The sequence below is a fragment of the Lytechinus variegatus genome, chromosome 8 (genome assembly GCF_018143015.1).
Source record: "Lytechinus variegatus isolate NC3 chromosome 8, Lvar_3.0, whole genome shotgun sequence".
NCBI classification, from domain to species: Eukaryota; Metazoa; Echinodermata; class Echinoidea; order Temnopleuroida; family Toxopneustidae; genus Lytechinus; species Lytechinus variegatus.
In genome coordinates, this window is record NC_054747.1 from 21,783,175 (window position 1) to 21,803,169 (window position 19,995).

At 36.7% G+C, this 19,995-nt stretch overlaps 1 protein-coding gene across 2 annotated transcripts; it reads left to right on the forward strand.

The window, feature by feature from the left end:
• The first annotated feature begins 4,691 nt into the window (after window positions 1-4,691).
• LOC121420152 (GA-binding protein alpha chain-like) lies at window positions 4,692-19,728 on the forward strand. 2 transcript variants are annotated; one of them, XM_041614692.1, is made up of 12 exons: window positions 4,692-4,855; window positions 7,547-7,694; window positions 8,536-8,668; window positions 10,207-10,291; window positions 10,930-11,007; window positions 11,985-12,125; window positions 13,730-13,933; window positions 14,955-14,999; window positions 16,588-16,707; window positions 17,562-17,754; window positions 19,311-19,501; window positions 19,676-19,728. In XM_041614692.1, the coding sequence occupies exons 2-12, from the start codon at window positions 7,612-7,614 to the stop codon at window positions 19,681-19,683; spliced, it is 1,281 nt and encodes a 426-aa protein (XP_041470626.1). In that variant the 5' UTR covers window positions 4,692-4,855; window positions 7,547-7,611; the 3' UTR covers window positions 19,684-19,728. The 2 variants fall into 2 exon arrangements, with proteins under 2 accessions (XP_041470626.1, XP_041470625.1); XM_041614691.1 differs by having other exon boundaries at window positions 19,311-19,728.
• Window positions 19,729-19,995: the final 267 nt, after the last annotated feature.

Below are 19,995 nucleotides of genomic sequence, written 5' to 3' on the forward strand. Positions count from 1 at the left end.
GCAGAGGTTCGAGGTTCGAGCCCTGGTCACGTCTTTCGGATGGTGACTTTAAAGGTCGGTCCCAGACGTAAATAATCATATCTGATTGATACACGTCTGACAAAACTAAAATACACACACGCACAGTCAGACAAAACCTGCATGCCGATTGATGATCGATCGTTTGCCCATCACGCGTAATAAACTGAAAGAAGTTAAAATGAAAAACAAAATAGTTCAGATAAATAAATTTGTAAATGAAATTTGACATCATAACTCGAACATTATGGCAAAAATAATGAAAAGATTAAGAGGAAGTCTGCTAATTAGCCAAAAGTCTAATCATCAAATTTCTCCTTTCTGCCATTTTGGCACAAGCCTCTTTTTGACCCCCCCCCCCCCCGACAAAAACGTCCCGTGTTTGCTCAAGCGTGAACAGACTCTTTATTTTTTCAAAATGGCATTTCAAAGATAAGATCTCAAAGCATCTATTAACATCAGAATATAGATATAATGATTTGAAACAATTTTTTAATAGACTTTTCAAAACTGTCCCCTTTTTTATACGCACGGTATAGTGAAATGTCGGACATGCCGATTGATAATCGATCGTTTGCCCATCACGCGTAATCACGGGCATTATACTGTTTCAGTTTAAAACTTTTGATCGGCAATAAACGAACGGCATTACCGGATTTCACACTGTACCAAGGGCATAACAGGGGTTGGTGGACAGGGGGGGGGGGGGCAAGAGCCCAAATATTCCTGGTCATATCATGAGATGAACAGGACTTTCTTTTAGGACTAAGCTCATTGCGAGATAAGTACAAAAAATTAGGGGTACAGCATGGTGCCCGCGGCAAAAGTTCCTAATTAATGTAAGTCCCGAAACGAGCGAAGCGAGCGAGAAAAAAAACATCACCTTTTCATAACAATCTGACTTTAAGATTAATTTGACATGGTATGCAGAAAAAAAAACATCATCTAATATCTTCATTTCCTTTCATTTTCTTTCATCTTTTCTTTTTTGTTCTCGGTTGTGGAATTTTTGGGGGCCAGTATACTGGCCGCTGCGGATCGGGTCTGGGGCAATTGCGGCATCAGGAATTTTAACCTAGGGGGGGGGGGGGGAGGCCGGGGGAAAGAAAATTTTGAGGGGGGACAAGACACAAATATTTTGCCTATTTTACAAAATCGAGCGAGAAGCGCGAGCTGATTTTTGTTTTAATTTAGACCTATACTGACTTTAAAATGGACCTGTGAAGGATTACTTGTTTGCATCAGGGTCATGAAGATGATATCTCACCAAGTAAATAATGCGAGCGCGAAGCGCAAGCTTAAAATTTTTGATATCCTGAGAGGATAACTGGACGTTATCTAAGCACTTTTTGTAATCATAACTGGATGACTAACCGAATTAAACATGATATATGATGCGTACGCAGTTTTTTTTTTATTTATAAAAATGCAATACGCAGGTTGTGTATCTCGCAAAAACGAATAATGAAAACCCTATTCGTGAGAAGTATATTAAATTGAACATTGGATTTTTAAGCCCCATGTGTACAGATAATTTTTCTTATCTTAGTCAACAGTTACTGCGAGCGCGTAGCGCGGACGACATTTTCAATTTTATAATAATGACCTGAAATATTTATGTTAGTGACAAAAATGTTGGGAACTAACAGTGAATGGAGGAGAAATGTTCACAATTCAAAGGACGAGCTGTTTTAGAGCATTTTGAAGCTTTAGTAGGATGCTTATGACAACATTTACCCCGTTCCTCTCCCTTGTTGGTATCGACACTGGTCTGGGGCGGAGCCCCGGAACCTCATGAAATTTTATACTTCCTCACATGTTTTTCTCTCCTTCCTTTTCCCACTTCCCTTCTATTTTCCCTAAAATTATGTCCTTTATTATTCCCTTTCTTTTCACTTTTTCACTTTCTTTTTCTTTCCGTCTTTCTTTCTTTCTTTCTTTCTTTCTTTCTTTCTTTCTTTCTTTGTCCTTCCTTCCTTCTTTCTTTCTTTCTTTCTTTCCTTCTTTCTTTCTTTCTCTCTTTCCTTTCTCCCTTTTCTCTCAGTTTTCCCTTTTTTCCCGGTGAAATCCGCCAGGGGGGGGGGGGGGAGCGCCCCACCCCCCCCCCCCCGCCTGTTACGCCACTGCACTGTACCCCTGTACATCAAAAAGCCACCGGGGAATATCGCATCAGATCAGGTTGGTCAGGTCAAATCAGGTTTTATAATGATGTTCGAAAAACTTCGAATAGGTCTTATATGGCATGGGAATACGTTTAAAGTTAAGCAAGATCAAAGTCGTTTTTATAGGCTAATTATACCTAAAGAAATATTTTGGCCAAAAATAAAGTATACATACACACGGCAAAATTAAATTATTAATCGAAATCTATATATATATATATATATATATATATAAAAACAGCAGTAGCGCATATACTGTGGGTCACGGCATTGGGGAGATACCAGCAAAAAACAAAAATAGTTGAGTCATTTAGTGGGCGAGTGGAAAGCGCAATTGCCACGTTTTACTGCCGTAATATTTAGAGACTGTGCCATTAAGTATCTCACTGATCAAAATAATGCTAGTGCGAGCTGAAAATTTCGGATATTCAGAGTGCATCGTACCTGTCTCACTATATAAATAAACAATGCGAGCGCTAATTGCGCCAATTGCTTGCTGATTTTCATTTTTAGAATATTACATCGAAACACAAAGCACTTCTTGTAGTCCTTTTTTTTAATTCAGATCTGAAGAGGGGCATTAATTCTAAGCTAGGTTTGTTTGTAGAAATTCACTATAGATCATACGTATTTCACTGTGCGAGCGCGAAGCGCGCGCTGAATTTCTTCGATATTCAGACTATAAAGGGTCATTTATGAAGACTACATACAGGAATTAATGAAGAGCAGATATAGACCAATCCACTGATGCGAGCGGACTGGGAATGTTTTATATTCAGACCTTAAAAAGGACACCAGGTAGTCATGAAAAAGAAGCATAACTACACTTAAGAGTGCGCGAGGAAAAGATTGGCTTGAAAAAAATGTTTTTAAGATTATTTAGGCCTATATCTTAATCAAACAGACAACGAGCACCAGGAATGATGACATATATACTATAGCCCCTATAAGCAAATTCTTTTTCATAAAGTTATGAAAAAAATATTTCTCATGTATAATAATATAGCATAATGTAATATGCTAGACAGTACAATAATTTCTCCCCCCCCCACTATATATGCTTACTTTCTTTTCTTTCAATCTTTATTGATAAAAAAATAAATCACAGTACAAATCAACAAGCTATTTACAAGGCCTACTTTTCACCTCTTTTTTTTGTAGTTCCCCGATCCGGGGCCCCAGACGAACCCAGCCAATAAATGGCGCCCATTTAAGGTGTATTACTTTTTTCTTTTATCTGGGTTTTCCGAGGGCTCTACATTATACCCCATTCTTTGACTTAGACTGATTTTTCCCCCTTTAAAATTTTCAGTGGCGTAACTACGAAGGGACACGTGCCCCCCCCCCAAATCGGCCGGGGACACGTGCCCCCCCCCCCAAATCGGCCGGGGGGCACGTGTCCCTTCGTAGTTACGCCACTGGTTGATGGCCTTACTGAGGGGGCCCCGGATCGGGGAACTACAGTATTTTCCCAATCAAAGTCAAAGAATTGGGGCCTTTTCTGGAACCCTTTGATCTCTCCCTGGAAAGTAGTCAAAGTAAAAAATAAGCATGAAATTAATGGTAAAATCAAAGAAAACTCAAAACAATTAGAAAAAAGTTATATACACCTTAGAGTGGGCGCCATTTATTGGCTGGGGTCGTTCGCGGCCCCGGATTGGGGGGCTACAGGCGGGGCTACAGTATTTTTGAGCAAAAAATACATCAACCACCCATATTAAGAACTCACTTGCAAAAGGGGTTAGGTCCATTTTTTATCAAATTTGATTTTTAATGTCTCAATTAATGTATAGATTAAAATTTTTATACCAAAGAAAAGTTGAAATTCCTATTAAAAAGTGAACTAAAATGGCAAAGAAAAATCACTTTTTTTTCAAAAGGGTTTTGTTCCATTTCAGTTTAGTTGCAAAAAGGGGTTAGGTCCACAAAGATTTTTCTAGAAAAGAATATCTTAAAAAATATGAAGACAGGTAGATTTCTCTTAATCATACCCAATTTATGTTCTCATGGTAGGGTATCATGAAAATTCAGTTTCGCATAAGAATATTGCAATCTGGAAGTATTTAAAAAAAATGATTTTCTTGGAGTGGACCTAACCCCTTTTGCAACCAAACTCCTCTGAAGTACTCATTTGTTAGGTCCATTTTTCATGAATTTGTATGCTTTCTTTCTCTAATTTTAGTCACTCTGATGATATCAAAGACAATTTGAAATTCAAATGAAAACGTGAATGAAAGTGGCAAAGAAAATCACTTTTTTAAATCAAATGAGATGATTCATTAAGTTTACTTGCAAAAGGGGTTAGGTCCAAAATGATAAAGGTCTAAAAAAATTGCAGACAGGTAGATTTCTTTAGGGTAGTACATCATGACAGTTTAGTTTCTCATAAGAATATTGCAATAATTAAGTGAGAGTAAAAAACTTGGGTTTTCTCGGAATGGTCCAAAATTGGACCGAACGTCCAAACCAGGCCTTTTGCAACTAAACTTCATTTTGTAGACGTGCATTTTGCGTTGCGAAAATTGCGTCGCCGATTCAGAGTCAAAGCCGTGACATCGGAACCGGAAGCTGTGAATTTAAAGCCCTTTTTGACCGTAATACTTGAAAATATTAAGCGGGTACTTCTGCTAACTTGCCAACGAAAACACAATTCCAGTTAATTTCCACTCGTATTGGTAAGTAGGAAGAGAATAAAGTCACAGTATGGTTCAATATCTCCGTACGTGTCTAATTGCTTTGTTCTTGGCATCTTAAAAATTCTATGCAGTCCCACTTGTTGATATTTCTGTACTGTACATTATATACGTTGAGTAACATTCTGCATTTAATTTTAAATTTGGTTTGACATAAGTTACGCATGTGTTGTTGTTTCAGAGATATGTCTAACGTTATGACGAAATGCAAGGGACGATGGGGACCTTTAGTTTTAATAAGGTTACGAATAGACTTGTGAGAAGCTGTACTAGTCTAGAGTAAAAATCTGGCATGTCTGGGCCTGGGTTAGACAGCTGGCAGCCGTCTGTTTCGAGGAGTTTTTTAACATTTTTTTTCTCCTCGTACACAGACGGCTCGCTATCGTGCAGCCACCATTAGGGGACTTGCAATGCAAAATCCCCCCGTCGGGGCTTTTCAATTTTTGTCTTTAATGAATAAAAATTTTGAAAACTAACATGACCAAAATGCAAATTTATATTCCCTCTTGGCATTAATTGCCAAAAAACGGAGAAAAATGAAGTTAAAAGGAACAAAAACGGTGACTTACCTCGGCTGTCGCGCAAATTCACTTCCCCGTTTTATCCGATCTTAAGTACATAAACATATGGCCATTGAGTCCCCTGTACAGATCGCGCTAGAACTTCGGTCTCTGTATTTGGTGAGTGAAGCCAACGAAGTTCAGCTGAACAACCAACAAAACAGAGACCGAAGCTTTTGGTCTAGGCCTGGGTGAAATGAAAAGAAAAAAAAAATTAAAAAGCAGGTACGGTACGAATAGATCTAAATAATAAAACAGGAAGAAAGATCTAAGAAAGAAGTCAGAATGAAGCAGAAATAAAAATAATGAAAGGAACAGATCAGAAAATAATGAAAGAAAGAGTATGAAAGAATTGATGCAAGCAAAAGTTGCAAAACAAAAAAGAACTTAAATTTTAAGAAAAAAGTAATGAATATAGGTCAAAATAAGACTCTAGGAGAAAGAAATAGAACTGAAGTAAAAATAAAGAAAGAAATTTAAAGGACAACAGAAAAAAAAGAAAAAAGGATAAAATGAAGGAATAAAATAAAGAACCGAAAAAAGTTAGAAAAAATGAAAGAAGGGAAGAAAGAATAAAAAGATTGAGAAAAGGAAGGAATAAAACTTGTAAAAAGTGAAGGAACAGAGAACAAGGAAAATGAAATAGAGAAAAAAGATAAAGAAAGAAAAAAACAAAGAGGGAAAATAAAAAGGCAGTAAAAATGGAGAATGAATGAAAAAGAAAACGAAAAGCATTATTGGAAGAATAGAGAAAAAGATTTTTATGAATTAATAGAAGAAAGACAGAGAAAAAAGAAATAAAGAACGAAGGAAAAAATGAGCAAAAGAAAAAGAAAAGATAAAGAAAGTAAATTAAACACAAAAGTGTCAGAAAGCAAAAGAAAACAAATGAGAACGAATGAAAGAAAAAAAAGAATAAAAAATAGAAAAGAAAGAAAAATAAGGGGGGAAATTTGAAAATTAAGAGAAGGAAGAAAGAAAGAAAAAAGACAAGAATGAATGGAAGAAAGTGTGTGTGTGTGTGTATTTGAGTTTTGTCAGACGTGTATCAATCAGATATGATTATTTACGTCTGGGACCAACCTTTAACGTCACCATCCGAAAGACGTGACCAGGGCTCGAACCTCTGAATCAATTTGTAACTTCCCCACAGCTTGGATTACAAGCGCACGCCACAACGCCCAGTTAGAAAGAAAAATAAGGAAGAAAGAAAGTGAAGGTAGAAAGAAAAGAAAAATTGAGAAGAAGGGGAAAAGTAAAGAAAAAAAGAAAGGAAAAAAAGGGGAAAGGGCAAATAAAAAAGGAAGAAAGATGAAGAATAAATGAAACAAAGGAAAAGAAGAAAGACAGACAGATAGAAAGGGAAAAAAGAGAACAGAAAGAAAAAAGAAAGACGGACAAAGTAAAGGGTGAATGAAAGAAAGGGTGGAAGAAATACTTGTCACTACCAGTGGCCATCGATTTTGAGCAAGAAATAATGCGGACATCATGCGATGTGATAACCCTCTTGCTATCTTAAATATTATCATAAATATCGTAAGAAGATAGAAAAGATTCAGAATAACACTTATCTTTATTTTATTCTTATGTTTTTAGCATGCTTTTGTATTATATACGCGAGTTATATCTTCAGGAGACGGACAGTCAACCTGCCCGAAACGTCAAGTCTCTCTACTGCTTCTACTAATCATCTCTACTCGCCGACTCAAGCCAGCATCTCCTCATCCATCCTACTACTCAAGCTGTTTTCAACTCATCAATCTCTTCTGGTTTACAGTCCTTTTCAGGACTACATTCAAGAAATATTACTCTCAAATTTCCACTTTCTCGCCTATCCATTTCTTTTCTTCTATCCACTATTTCTATGCTCCACATGGTATATCGTAAACCACATCAGCGAATGTACATGCCACCATGCAAATCTTCAAAAAACATAATGGAAGTTTGAAGGGAATCCTTGCCCTTTTTTTTGTGCCAATCGATGACTTTTCTCAATTAAAATCAATGGAATGCTGATTTCTAGCCATTTCTTGTTTATCTAACAAGGTAGACTATTTTTTTTTTAAGTTGATCTCACAACTATCAATTCTTTACATTTTTTTTTACTATACAGGCTTACATGTATATCCATGTGTCTCTGACAGATTGAGATCAGTGTCTGTCAGTGTTTTTGCCAAGATGAAGAGAGCCGAAGAGGAAATGGAGAGTGAATCGGACTCTGGGAAAAACAAGAACAAGAAGGCAAAGGTGGATATTATCAAGTAAGTATTTTATGCCCCAAAATGGGTATTATTGATATTTATTTGAATTAAGAACATGATGCACATTTTTGTTTCCATTTTCTTTAATAGTCCATAATTATAAATCCTATTTTTCCTCCCCTCTGGTCTCGATATTTTCTTCTCTCTTTCCTTCTTCCCTTTCTTCTTTCATTGACCCATATTCTGAACCCGGGTTTAAATTAAACCTTGGATTAAAGTTGTGGTTGAACTATGGAGAGCCGATTGGGGTACAAATCTTTAACAGTGCACATTCAATTTATTAACTCATATGACACCCAAAATGTTTATAATTGTCTGGGAATGATAACTGAACTGTTTTTCTTCATTATGAAAGCAAAAGGAAACAAAATAGTCAACAAAAGAAATATGCAATATTATTTTTTTTTTGGCTCCCGTAATTTCATTACAGAGTAAGACCATGGTCTAAGTTAAACCTGACTTCAGAGTACAGGTTTATATGTCTTGTATCGATGTTGTAACGAGTTGAATCTGATGCTAATATTGATAATAACAAAGAGTATATAATGATGATAATATGATATTAAAAATGGTGACAGTGGTGATTACCGTTGGTGATGACAATGATGATGATGATCATTGTAATGACAATGACAAAGTTATAATGACAATGACAAAGTTATAATGACAGTTTTCAATTATATGGGCAATACTTCTGTAAGTTTTTGTTTTTCTTTCAAAACATGTAAGAAATTTGTTGATGATTGTAATAAAGACAGTGATATATTTGTTAATAATAATTCATCATGTTAAGTTGTTTTTACTGTTTTTTTAATTGTTCTTTTTGTTAATTTTAATACAGCATATCCTCTCAGAATGTGATAACCCAGATGATGGACATTGCTCTCCCGTTATCCAATCTAAAGAAAATGCTTGGACAGAGACTACAGTGTAAACTAGATGAGCATGAAATTTACCTTCAAAACACAGCTACTGTAAGTATAGATGATAGAGGTGCGATAGCTCAGTCGGTAGAGCAAGAATTTGTATTCCGGTGACCCGGGTTCGATTCCCACTTGGTGCGCTAGTGCCCTTTGGTAAGGCATTATTCCTCATTACCAGGTCCCTCAGAGAGGACCTTAAGCCGTCGGTCCTCTGGTTGCTTGCTTACAAGCATTCATGCTTTATTAGCAATCAGGGAAAAAAATCCCTGCCAATCATGATAATCATGATAATCAATCATATACTAGTTTGGTTTCAGAGGATTTTAGTTATAAGCATCCAAAAACAACAACAAAAAAAGAAATTTCAATTTACATGCGGTGCGTCAGTTCTGTTGATATGTCAGGGCATAAATTATCGTAATCATTTTGTTGTGGGTGATGTTTTTTATGGAAATCTCTTTCTTGTGGCTTTAACTATGTGCAAGAGGAGATTATTTATGCATTGAAGTAGTTACAGGCCTGATTCATGGCATTAATAGAATGATATTTCCCCATATCTGGCTGGCATGAGAAATGATGATTATTATGGTAATAATTTTTTTTTTCTTTTCCTCGTTCAGAGGTACTTTATTCGTCATATTCTTTTCTCATTTTAACAATTTCTTTCGAAGCACAGTGCTTATAGAGTTACACAACAAGTTGCATACAAACATGTATTAGACATCAACTGTTTAAATAATCTAAATTGTAATAAAGATGAAATTTCTTCGATCATTTGAATTAAATGAACATTGGATTTGAATCGCCATTTTACATAAAAAGTATCTCTTTCTTGAACTCATACCAAATTGAATATATACATGTATTAAAATCTCTTCCTTGCATCTTATACATGACATAGGATTTGTATATTGCATACTGTGCAAATATCATAATCAAATTAACCAACATAAACTTGCGATCGAGAATTTTGTATCCAATGAACAATGTCGTTTCGTTAATAGGGATTGTGATTTTAATCATAAATTGAGGAGAATACTATATCTTTATCCAAAAATTGGCAAAAGGATTACATTCTAACATAATATGAACAAAAGTTTTGTCTGCTTCATGGAACATACATGATGTGTCATTATTATGGTAATAATGATAACAATATTCATTATCATCATGTTAGTGATACAACACTTGACCCATCCACCTTGAAATTTGAAGAATAATCCCTTTCAGCAGCTTCAAAGCTATCTTGGGATGAAATTATTCTGTGTATCGGTGCGAGGTGCTATGGTGAAGTAATTTGAAATTTTACTTATATAAAGCAAAGGTGAATGTGCACTGTGCAAGCAGGTAAAAACTGCCTCTTGGTTTACAGCATAAGAGACCCAACAGGAGGCTCTATCGCACGGATGAATGGCAGTGTGGCCTCTCTCAAATAGGACTGGGTTTGTTCCTATTACAACAGATCCTGGTCCACAAGTAACATTTGTTAAAATATTATTTTGTAGTTGAAATAAGACAGAAAAAACGTATTTGCCTTTACACAACTGTTTTTCAATAATTTTTATTTTTAAAATATCTCTTCTCTGTAGCTGATTGAGGATAAGAGTTTGTTGGAGCAAGGTATCTCAGCAGAGGGAGTGGTCCAGTTTAGTGTTCAGGTCATTTCTAATCAGGGTAAGTTCAAATATAAGAAAACGTTTTTACATTTTTTGAATGCACATTGCTGGAAGCGACATCTTGAGTGAAAGCAGGGGTAATTACAATAATAATAATAGTTATATCTTATTCAGTGCACACATCGTCCAGAGACGCTCATGGCGCTAGCAAATCAACAGTTCCCCTATTTCACCTCGGATTAGAGAATTTCTCTATGGGTGCTATGCAATTGCCTATTCATTATTATGCTATGGGTGTCGTTAGCTTAGGTATTCTGCTCCAGAAATATGAATTGTCACATCCGTTAAAAGTATGTTATGAAACCAAATATATATATATGTATTCTTTTTGCATATCAATATCATTACCACCATCATCATGAAATCATTATAATGGAGTTTGATGTATTTTTTTAAGTCTAGTTTTGGGACCAGTTTCATTTGGTTGATATCAATTTGAAAAAGGCGATCATTCTCAAATCTCTACAGAGTTGGCTCACTCAAGCAACTGACATGCTCACAACACCTATGCTCATTTGTCACATTAACGTTAAGAGTGATACATGTAACAATTTCAGTGAAACTGTTCTCTTTGCCATTCCTTGAGACTCTTCCGAAATGCTCTAATCTCAAATATTTTCGCTTCACTATTTCTAGGGGTGAAGCCTCGGTTAAACATCGTTGACATTGTGAAACCCATCATTGAAACAGTGGAGGTACCCATGATTGCAGAGGGTAAAGAAATTAAATTTCTGTCAACATTTCTCTGAAAAATCTTCATTTGGGAAATTCTGCCTGTCCCCCTTCATGTTGGATCTGTCAATTATTGTCCATGTTTTCTAGCTCTTATGTAAAATTGTAATGCTCTCAAATTATCATGTCTTGGGCAGCTCATGAAGTGAATTGAAAGTTAAGAAAACTATAAGTTGGACCTTAGTTATTTAACGGAATTGCTTATATCTTTAACATTGTAGAGAGTAGTCTGTTTTTGTGTGATATATCATTAAGAGGAGAAGTGGGGGGGTGCAAAAAAGGATTGATCCTTTGATGAAATTGCAAATTTCATTAACTTTTATAGGGCATTGCAAAAAACTTGCAATTAAATGCAAGTCTATTTTCTGTCCCTATATCAATTGTTTGTCTTGAAATTTGTGGCGAATTTGTGATTAATTTTTGATTAGCTTTTTGAAGCAGTGTAATCTGATTTGCTTCAGTTAAAATTGATCTATCCATTGTGAAATTGCAACAGAATATATGTAATTGATTGCAAATATTTTCTTGCAATACCCCATTAGACATACATTTTTTTCTCTTGAAATATCAAACTATACCAAATTGAAGGGGATATCATTGCCCATGCAATCTCCTTAATATGTGCAGCATACTTATTTCTAGTGCACTTTGTTGCTGCTTCATATTGCCACATGCAAAGTTTGACATGAGTTGGTTGCAGACAGGAGAAGATAAGTAACAGAATTGTACTCTTTCATTTTCACTGATGTATTATGGGTATATATTTGTTCATAAGTATTTTTATGCATTTACATTTTGCAAGTCTTGGTTTACCACCAAATCTGTGTTAGAAGTTGAATTTTAATAGACCAAGTTATTAGTAGTTTTTTTTTTTGGGGGGGGTACTATTTATCTTTTTTGTCTATAAAACTGATTGGATTTATTGCTATGTTCTGATAACTTTTTCAATGCTGTTATAGTTCCAGTCGAGAGCATGGAGGATGACAGCCTGAAGCTGGTAGATGGCGCTGTAGGGGACGAAGTAGAAGAAGAACAGGTGACGAGATGGATCGTTTGCAGTAACTATAGAGATGAACAGGATAAGTTCAATATCCCTTATGGTAAGAGATTTGGATTACAAACGTGTTACCAGAGCTGCCAATTGGTAGGATTTTAATAATAATTGGCATATTTTGGCACTTTATAAATCTACAACTGCTCAAAGCGCTTCACAGTTATTAGTACCCAGTTACTAAGCAGCCTGTTTGGCGCACACTTGCTAAACCAACCACAATGACAGTACCCAGTTAGCACCTGGGTGGAGAGTGGCAAAGTGTAGATTGATGCCTTGCCAAAGGACACTAGGCCATGGTGGGATTTGAACTGACAGTCCTCTGATTACAAATTGAGAGTCAGAACCGCTACACCACGATGCTTCCAGAAAAATCTCTGTGGAAGCGCCATGGTATAGCGGTTCTGACTCTCGCCTTGTAATCAGAGGGTCGTGTGTTTGAATGCCACCATGGCCTTGTGTCCTTTGGCAAGGCATCAATCTACACTTTGCCACTCTCCTAACTGGGTACTGGTAGGAAACGACCGTCATTGTGGTTGGCTTAGCAAGTGTGGACCTAACAGGCTGCTAAAAAAAGCTATGATTCCAGTGACCAGGTAATAATAATTGTGAAGCACTTGGAGCAGTTATAGATTGGTATCCCACTGTATAAAAGCCAATTATTATTATTATTGTTATCTTGTTATATTTAGCAGGAATTTTGATGGGAAAGTGACACTAAATAGAATTCCCCCCCCCAAGTAATGGGATATTTAAACTTGTAAGAATGATGTTTTTTATATGTTTTTCAAAATTTGAAAGAAAAATTGGATTTAAGGATCGAAAATGGATAGGATATTATCTGAGTCCCCAGTTTTCTGCAATATTGAAAACTGAAAATTCCAAGGGATTTGGGAAGAATGCAGAATTCACAGAATGTCATGGAAAACACAATTTTTCAGGCCCCCTCAAAATTGAAAAGTAAAAATACAGTGACAATCATAGCATTGGCAAGTTCTGTGGTTTTATTTAAGAGGAAACTGAGTAATTGATTGTGGGATTGATTTCTATATTTGATTTTGCATAGTTATTGTGTGTGATCAGTTGCACATCAGTCCCACTATCAATTGCTAGGGGTGTACAAATCATGCACGCATCACACCAACACTAAGAAACCTACATTGGTTACCAATACGGCAGAGAAAAGCATTCAAAGTCTTACTTATTGCATACAAAGCACTTCATTGTCAAGCTCCTGGCTACATTACAAAATTATTGCAGTATAAAAACAGTAATCGTGGTCGCATTTTGCGCAGTTCAACAGATGCTGTGCTTTTACAGATTTCATCCTTCCAAACAAAAATAACGCTAGGTGATTGAGCATAAATTGTGTAGTCCCCAAGTTCTGGAATAGCTTACCCCTGGAAAGCACCACCCGTAAACAACTTTAAATCAAAGCTCAAAGCACATCTATTTAATTAATAACAAGCATTTTAGGAGTCCCATAAAGCGCAGTAGAATATATACTTTGTGGAATAGTTTCTGTGCTCTATAAATTTATATATCTTATTATTATCGTATATGCTACCGGGAATAGACTATGTTAAAAACATCGCCATGACACTTTTTTTTCACTAATCTTTTCAAAAAAAAAACTGTTTTGTATAAATCCAGATCCACAACTTTGGACAGAAGACCAAACATTACACTGGTTATTATGGGCTGCAGGAGAGTTTGCTACCGAATCTGCAGATCATGTTAAGAACATCATCATGACGGGGAGTAAGATGTGCTGTCTCACGAAGAAAGAATTCTGCGATCTGTTCCCCAAAGAATCTGCCGATCTGTTCTGGACTCATCTAGAGCTTATGAGGAGTAGTGAGTTATCGTGGATTGTTATTTTCCTTTAAAAGTGGGCAGTTCCATATATTTATGTCCAACTTTCCCTTGCCCAATTGAATTCTAATAATAAAACAACTCAAGAAGTTTTTATTGTGAATGGGGAAATTTGGAGAAAATTGATCTGATATATTCACTTACAATGTTTTGTTTAGTCTTCTAATCCCACTTTACGATATGCATGCTCATTACTTAGGAATGGAGCTTTAGTATATTAGTGACTATTGTCCATTCTCTCAATATCATGGGCCTAGGGCCACTTACATGTAGATATATCACTGAAGATAGATGCGCTACCTATTTAAAAAAACAAAAACAAACACACCTCGATGCATTTTTATTTGTCAAATACATGAATTGTCCTATTCAGTGCTTCAAGCATAGATTTTACCCAGATAGTGATAGTCATACTCATAGCATACCCGTAAGCAAGGTATCACTCAAAAAGCAGGACTAATATATTGTGGGGAAAGATAGTTTGAATTGACTTTGAATGAGTTAGCTGCACAAATGTAGGCTTTTCCATCAATATTTTCCTCTTCCATAAAGAGATATTATTTATTTTATAACTTGCTGTCTGTGTGTCTTGACCTCCCCCCCCCCACTACCACTGGCACTCAAGTACCCTTTTGAAGCATTTTTGTGGTCATACATGTGTACACCAATATTGAGGCAGTGCCACCCCCCCCCCTGAAAATGCTTGCCCTTCTCTTTTTCTTTCCTGCATATATGAATAAGTCGATTATATTTTCTTAATTTCCAAGGGGATCCACACTTTACAAGCTTTGCTTTTTTAGTGGACCCCCTCATTTCCTTTCATGCTCAATATTATACTGTTTTTTGTTTTACAAAGTAAGAATGCTCATCTGTAAAATTGTACTTGATTTGTATTACTTTATATTACTTTGTATTATGTTTTGAATGGAAATGGAATAAAGAATTGAATTGAATCTTAGCACATAGATGTGTTCATTTTGTTTGCTTTTCTTTTATTATTCAGCTGTTGATCAGTGTGGATCTACGTCGATGGCTATTGCAGCGGAAGGTACGTTGAACCATCCTTTATATCTTTAAAGCTGAAATGATGTAGCAGCAAGCAATCCATGAGTTCATGAGAAAGTCTCTATTCCATTGTAGATCTCCATGTAGTTGCGATTGATCCGACCAATCCCAACTATGGACGGCCAGCAACGTCAACATCTAAAATGCATGTTTGTTCAAAATGTTTTTTTAGATATATGACGTAAATTACATTAGTTTTTTGTCTCACCTGCGAAGCAAAGTGAGACTATAGGCGGCGCTTTTCCGACGGCGGCGGCGGCGTCAACATCAAATCTTAACCTGAGGTTAAGTTTTTGAAATGACGTCATAACTTAGAAAGTATATGGACCTAGTTAATAAAACTTGGCCATAAGGTTAATCAAGTATTACTGAACATCCTATTAGAGTTTCATGTCACATGACCAAGGTCAAAGGTCATTTAGGGTCAATGAACTTAGACCATGTTGGAGGAATCAACATCGAAATCTTAACCTGAGGTTAAGTTTTTGAAATGTCATCATAACTTAGAAAATATATGGACCTAGTTCATGAAACTTGGACATAAGGTTAATCAAGTATCACTGAACATCCTGCATGAGTTTCACGTCACATGACCAAGGTCAAAGGTCATTTAGGGTCAATGAACTTTGGCCGAATTGGGGATATCTGTTGAATTCCCATCATAACTTTGAATGTTTATGGATCTGATTCATGAAACTTGGACATGATAGTAATCAAGCATCACTGAAAATTTTGTGCAAGTTTCAGGTCTCATGATTAAGGTCAAAGGTCATTTAGGGTCAATGAACTTTGGCCGAATCGGGGTATTTGTTGAATTACCATCATAACTTTGAAAGTTTATTGGTCTAGTTCATTAAACTTGGACATTAGAGTAATCAAGTATCACTGAACATCCTGTGCGCATTTCAGGTCACATGACCAAGGTCAAAGGTCAATGAACTTTGGCCGAATTGGGTGTATCTGTTGAATTACCATCATAAATTTGAAAGTTTATGGATCTGATTCATGAAACTTGTACATAAGAGTAATCAAGTATCACTGAACATCCTGTTCGAGTTTCAGGTCACATGATCAAGGTCAAAGGTCATGTAAGGTCAATGAACTTTGGCCATGTTGGGGTTTTTTGTTGAATAACCATCATATCTCTGTAAGTTTATTGGTCTAGTTCATAAAAAGTGGACATAAGAGTAACCATGTATCACTGAACATCTTGTGCGAGTTAGAGTAGTATTCAAAGTCAGCACTGCTGCTATATTGAACCGCGTGATGCAGGTGAGACGGCCAGAGGCATTCCACTTGTTTAAGTAATGAATTACTTACTTGGGCATGGAAAGCATGTACGGTGCTATTTCCATCTTTTACTAAGTCAAATTTATGCTGCTATATCAGATAGATTCCTTTGGTTGAATAGATTTTGGATGTAAGCCAAATAAATGACATCTTTAATCTTTGTGTTGGTCTTGGTATTTATCCTGTGCTTCACTGATATGAGATTATGTTCATAGTGACCATATCATAGTGATGAGCATGCTCTGTCTAAAATCAATGTCACTGGTATTTTCACTTCTTAGAATCTGTCACTGAAACGGTAAACGGTTCCCTTCCTGCCAAAGCACCCTCATCAAAGCGCCCTCGTGCGGTATCGAGAAGTAGCAGTACAGACGACAAATTCTCACCTGGAAACAGGACAGGTAGGATTCCCTGTTCATACGATTTCCAAATTTACATTTGTTTCACCATTATTGATGTTATTATTATTAGTAGTAGTAGTACTTTTATTGGTTTTAGTTGTCTATCTATCTGTCTAGCTGTCTGTCTGTCTGTCTATCTATCATCTATCCATCCATCTATATCCATCTATCTATCTGAGACCAAGAATTATCAACACATAATAGAAATTAACCTCTGGAATGCCAGGGGCAGAAATAGTGAACTGAATAACTGTGACATTAAACCTTCTGCACCACTTCCAGTGGTTATAAACATGGACTGATACAGAGTACTTGATTTAAAAATCCATCTTGCAAAAGGATTCCTATAACTCTGCCGTTTACAATGAATACAGCAATTATTATTTCAATATAACGACTGCCCAGTTCATCACGATCTGAATGGCAAGTAAAGTGCTTTGGTGGGATGCGAACATCGGACCTTGTGGTTCAAAGTCCGGAGACAAATCCACTGAGCCATAAACCCGCCTACGTATGCATTCTACTTTTAGGTATGTTTTCAAAGTCCGGAGACTGATCCACAGAGCCGTAACATGTCTATATTTGTGCTTTTTGTCTCACCTGCATAGCAGAGTGAGACTATAAGCGCCACTTTTCCGACGGCGGCGGCATAAACATCAAATCTTAACCGAAGGTTAAGTTTTTGAAATGACAGCATAACTTAGAAGTATATGGACCTAGTTCGCGAAAATTGGCCATAAGGTTATTCAAGTATTACTAAACATCTTGCCTGAGTTTCAGGTCACATGACCAAGATCAAAGGTCATTTAGGGTCACTGAACCTAGACCATGTACTTGTGCTCTTTTGTTTCTAGGTAACAATGGTCAGATTCAACTATGGCAGTTCTTATTAGAGCTGTTGACAGACAAGGATGCCATGGATTGCATCTCGTGGGTTGGGGCCGACGGGGAGTTCAGACTCAACGATCCGGAGCGTGTCGCACAGAAGTGGGGAGAGAGGAAGAACAAACCGTCCATGAACTATGAGAAGCTCAGCAGAGCATTAAGGTAAAAAAAAAGAGAGGGAATATTTATCTGGTGATGGTTATTTAGGGACCCCTCTGTAAAACATTGACTGTATGTTGTCTACACTGAGTAAGCCATCAATTTGTACTGATACGATGTTCTGTGTATATACATATCGTCGTCTTTTTTTGTATTTGACAGAATATCAATCGATACGATAAAATATGGTGGTAGACATTGACTATTGTGAAAGGCAGTTTATGTTTTTGTTCAGTTATTCATCAAGATGTATATGATTTTGCAGTAAAAGTATCCCTCGTGTTGTTGGAGAGAGTCCTGTCCTTCAAAAATGTCAGTTTTTGTCTCACCTGCGAAGCAGAGTGAGACTATAGGCGCCGCTTTTCCGACGGCGGCGGCGACGGCGGCGGCGGTGGCGTCAACATCAAATCTTAACCTGAGGTTAAGTTTTTGAAATGACATCATAACTTAGAAAGTATATGGACCTAGTTCATGAAACTTGGCCATAAGGTTAATCAAGTATTACTGAACATCCTATTAAAGTTTCATGTCACATGACCAAGGTCAAAGGTCATTTAGGGTCAATGAACTTTGGTCGAATTGGGGATATCTGTTGAATTCCCATCATAACTTTAAAAGTTTATGGATCTGATTCATGAAACTTGGACATAATAGTAATCAAGCATCACTGAATATTTTGTGCAAGTTTCAGGCCTAATGATTAAGGTCAAAGGTCATTTAGGGTCAATGAACTTTGGCCGAATCGGGGGTATCTGTTGAATTACCATCATAACTTTGAAACTTTATTAGTCTAGTTCATTAAACTTGGACATATGAGTAATCAAATATCACTGAACATCCTGTGCGCATTTCAGGTCACATGACCAAGGTCAAAGGTCAATGAACTTTGGCCGAATTGGGTGTATCAGTTGAATTACCATCAAAACTTTGAAAGTTTATGGATCTGATTCATGAAACTTGTACATAAGAGTAATCAAGTATCACTGAACATCCTGTGCGAGTTTCAGGTCACATGATCAAGGTCAAAGGTCATGTAAGGTCAATGAACTTTGGCCATGTTGGTTTTTTTGTTGAATAACCATCATATCTCTGTAAGTTTATTGGTCTAGTTCATAAAAAGTGGACATAAGAGTAACCATGTATCACTGAACATCTTGTGCGAGTTAGAGTAGTATTCAAAGTCAGCACTGCTGCTATATTGAACCGCGTGATGCAGGTGAGACGGCCAGAGGCATTCCACTTGTCTTTAATATCAAGATCATGGCTCGTCCCATTAGATTGCCCATTAGATTCTAATCTGGATTCAGCTCTACATTTACCTCCATTTATGATGTCAAAATAATCCATTCAAAATGCTTATAGTTGGAAACAAATTCTGTAAGGCTTATTTCAAGTGTCTATGAATTTGCAATACCACAATTTCAAAATGATAATTTTCTTGCTTAATCACTACAGGTAGGCAGATCTACAATAAAGAGTAAATTTTTAAATCAGTGGGTGTAAGAGAAGAGATAATACCATGTTGTATGAGGGCATGTCTTCTCTCTTTCCCTCTCCAGGTATTACTATGATGGTGACATGATAGCCAAGGTCCATGGTCAGAGGTTTGTCTACAAATTTGTCTGTGATCTTAGGAGCCTTATGGGATACTCGGCAGCAGAACTCAATAAACTAGTCAATGAATGTCGACAAACTAAGTTAAGTCATGCCAGCAGTGATGACTTGGTGCAAAACACTGTGACGATATCAACTGCATAGCAGTAGGAATGGTCTTTTGGTGAACTTTAATGGCTTTTTATCTGTGATCTTTGGAGCCTTAAGGATACTTGGCAGTGTAACTCGTTAAAGTAGTCAAGGAATGTCAACAAACTAAGTTAAGTCATGCCAGCAGTAATGACCTGGTTCAGAACATTGACGATATCAACTGCATAGCAGTAGGAATGGTCGGCGGAAATCAATAAACTAGTCAAGGAATGTAGACAAAGTAAGTTAATTCATGCCAGTAGTGATGGCTTGGCACAGAACGCTGTGACGATATCAACTGCATAGCAGTAGGAAAGGTCTGGAGAACTCCATAAATTAGGTGAGGAATGTCAAGAAACTAAAAGCATGCCGGTAGTGGTGACATGGCTTAGGACAATATGAGGATATCAACTGGTGGGCAGTAGGAGCCGTAGGAATAGTCTTTTGATGAATCTATGGCTTTGGCACATCGTCGAGAGGACATTCAAGACTTCGCTCGAG

Excerpts from the sequence above, each read along its gene's own strand:
- LOC121420152 (XM_041614691.1), top strand. The coding sequence starts at position 7,612 with ATGAAGAGAGCCGAAGAGGAAATGGAGAGTGAATCGGACTCTGGGAAA. Across the intron at positions 8,669-10,206 it reads ACCTTCAAAACACAGCTACT|CTGATTGAGGATAAGAGTTT; the intron begins GTAAGTATAGAT and ends TCTTCTCTGTAG. Across the intron at positions 16,708-17,561 it reads CTCACCTGGAAACAGGACAG|GTAACAATGGTCAGATTCAA; the intron begins GTAGGATTCCCT and ends TTTTGTTTCTAG.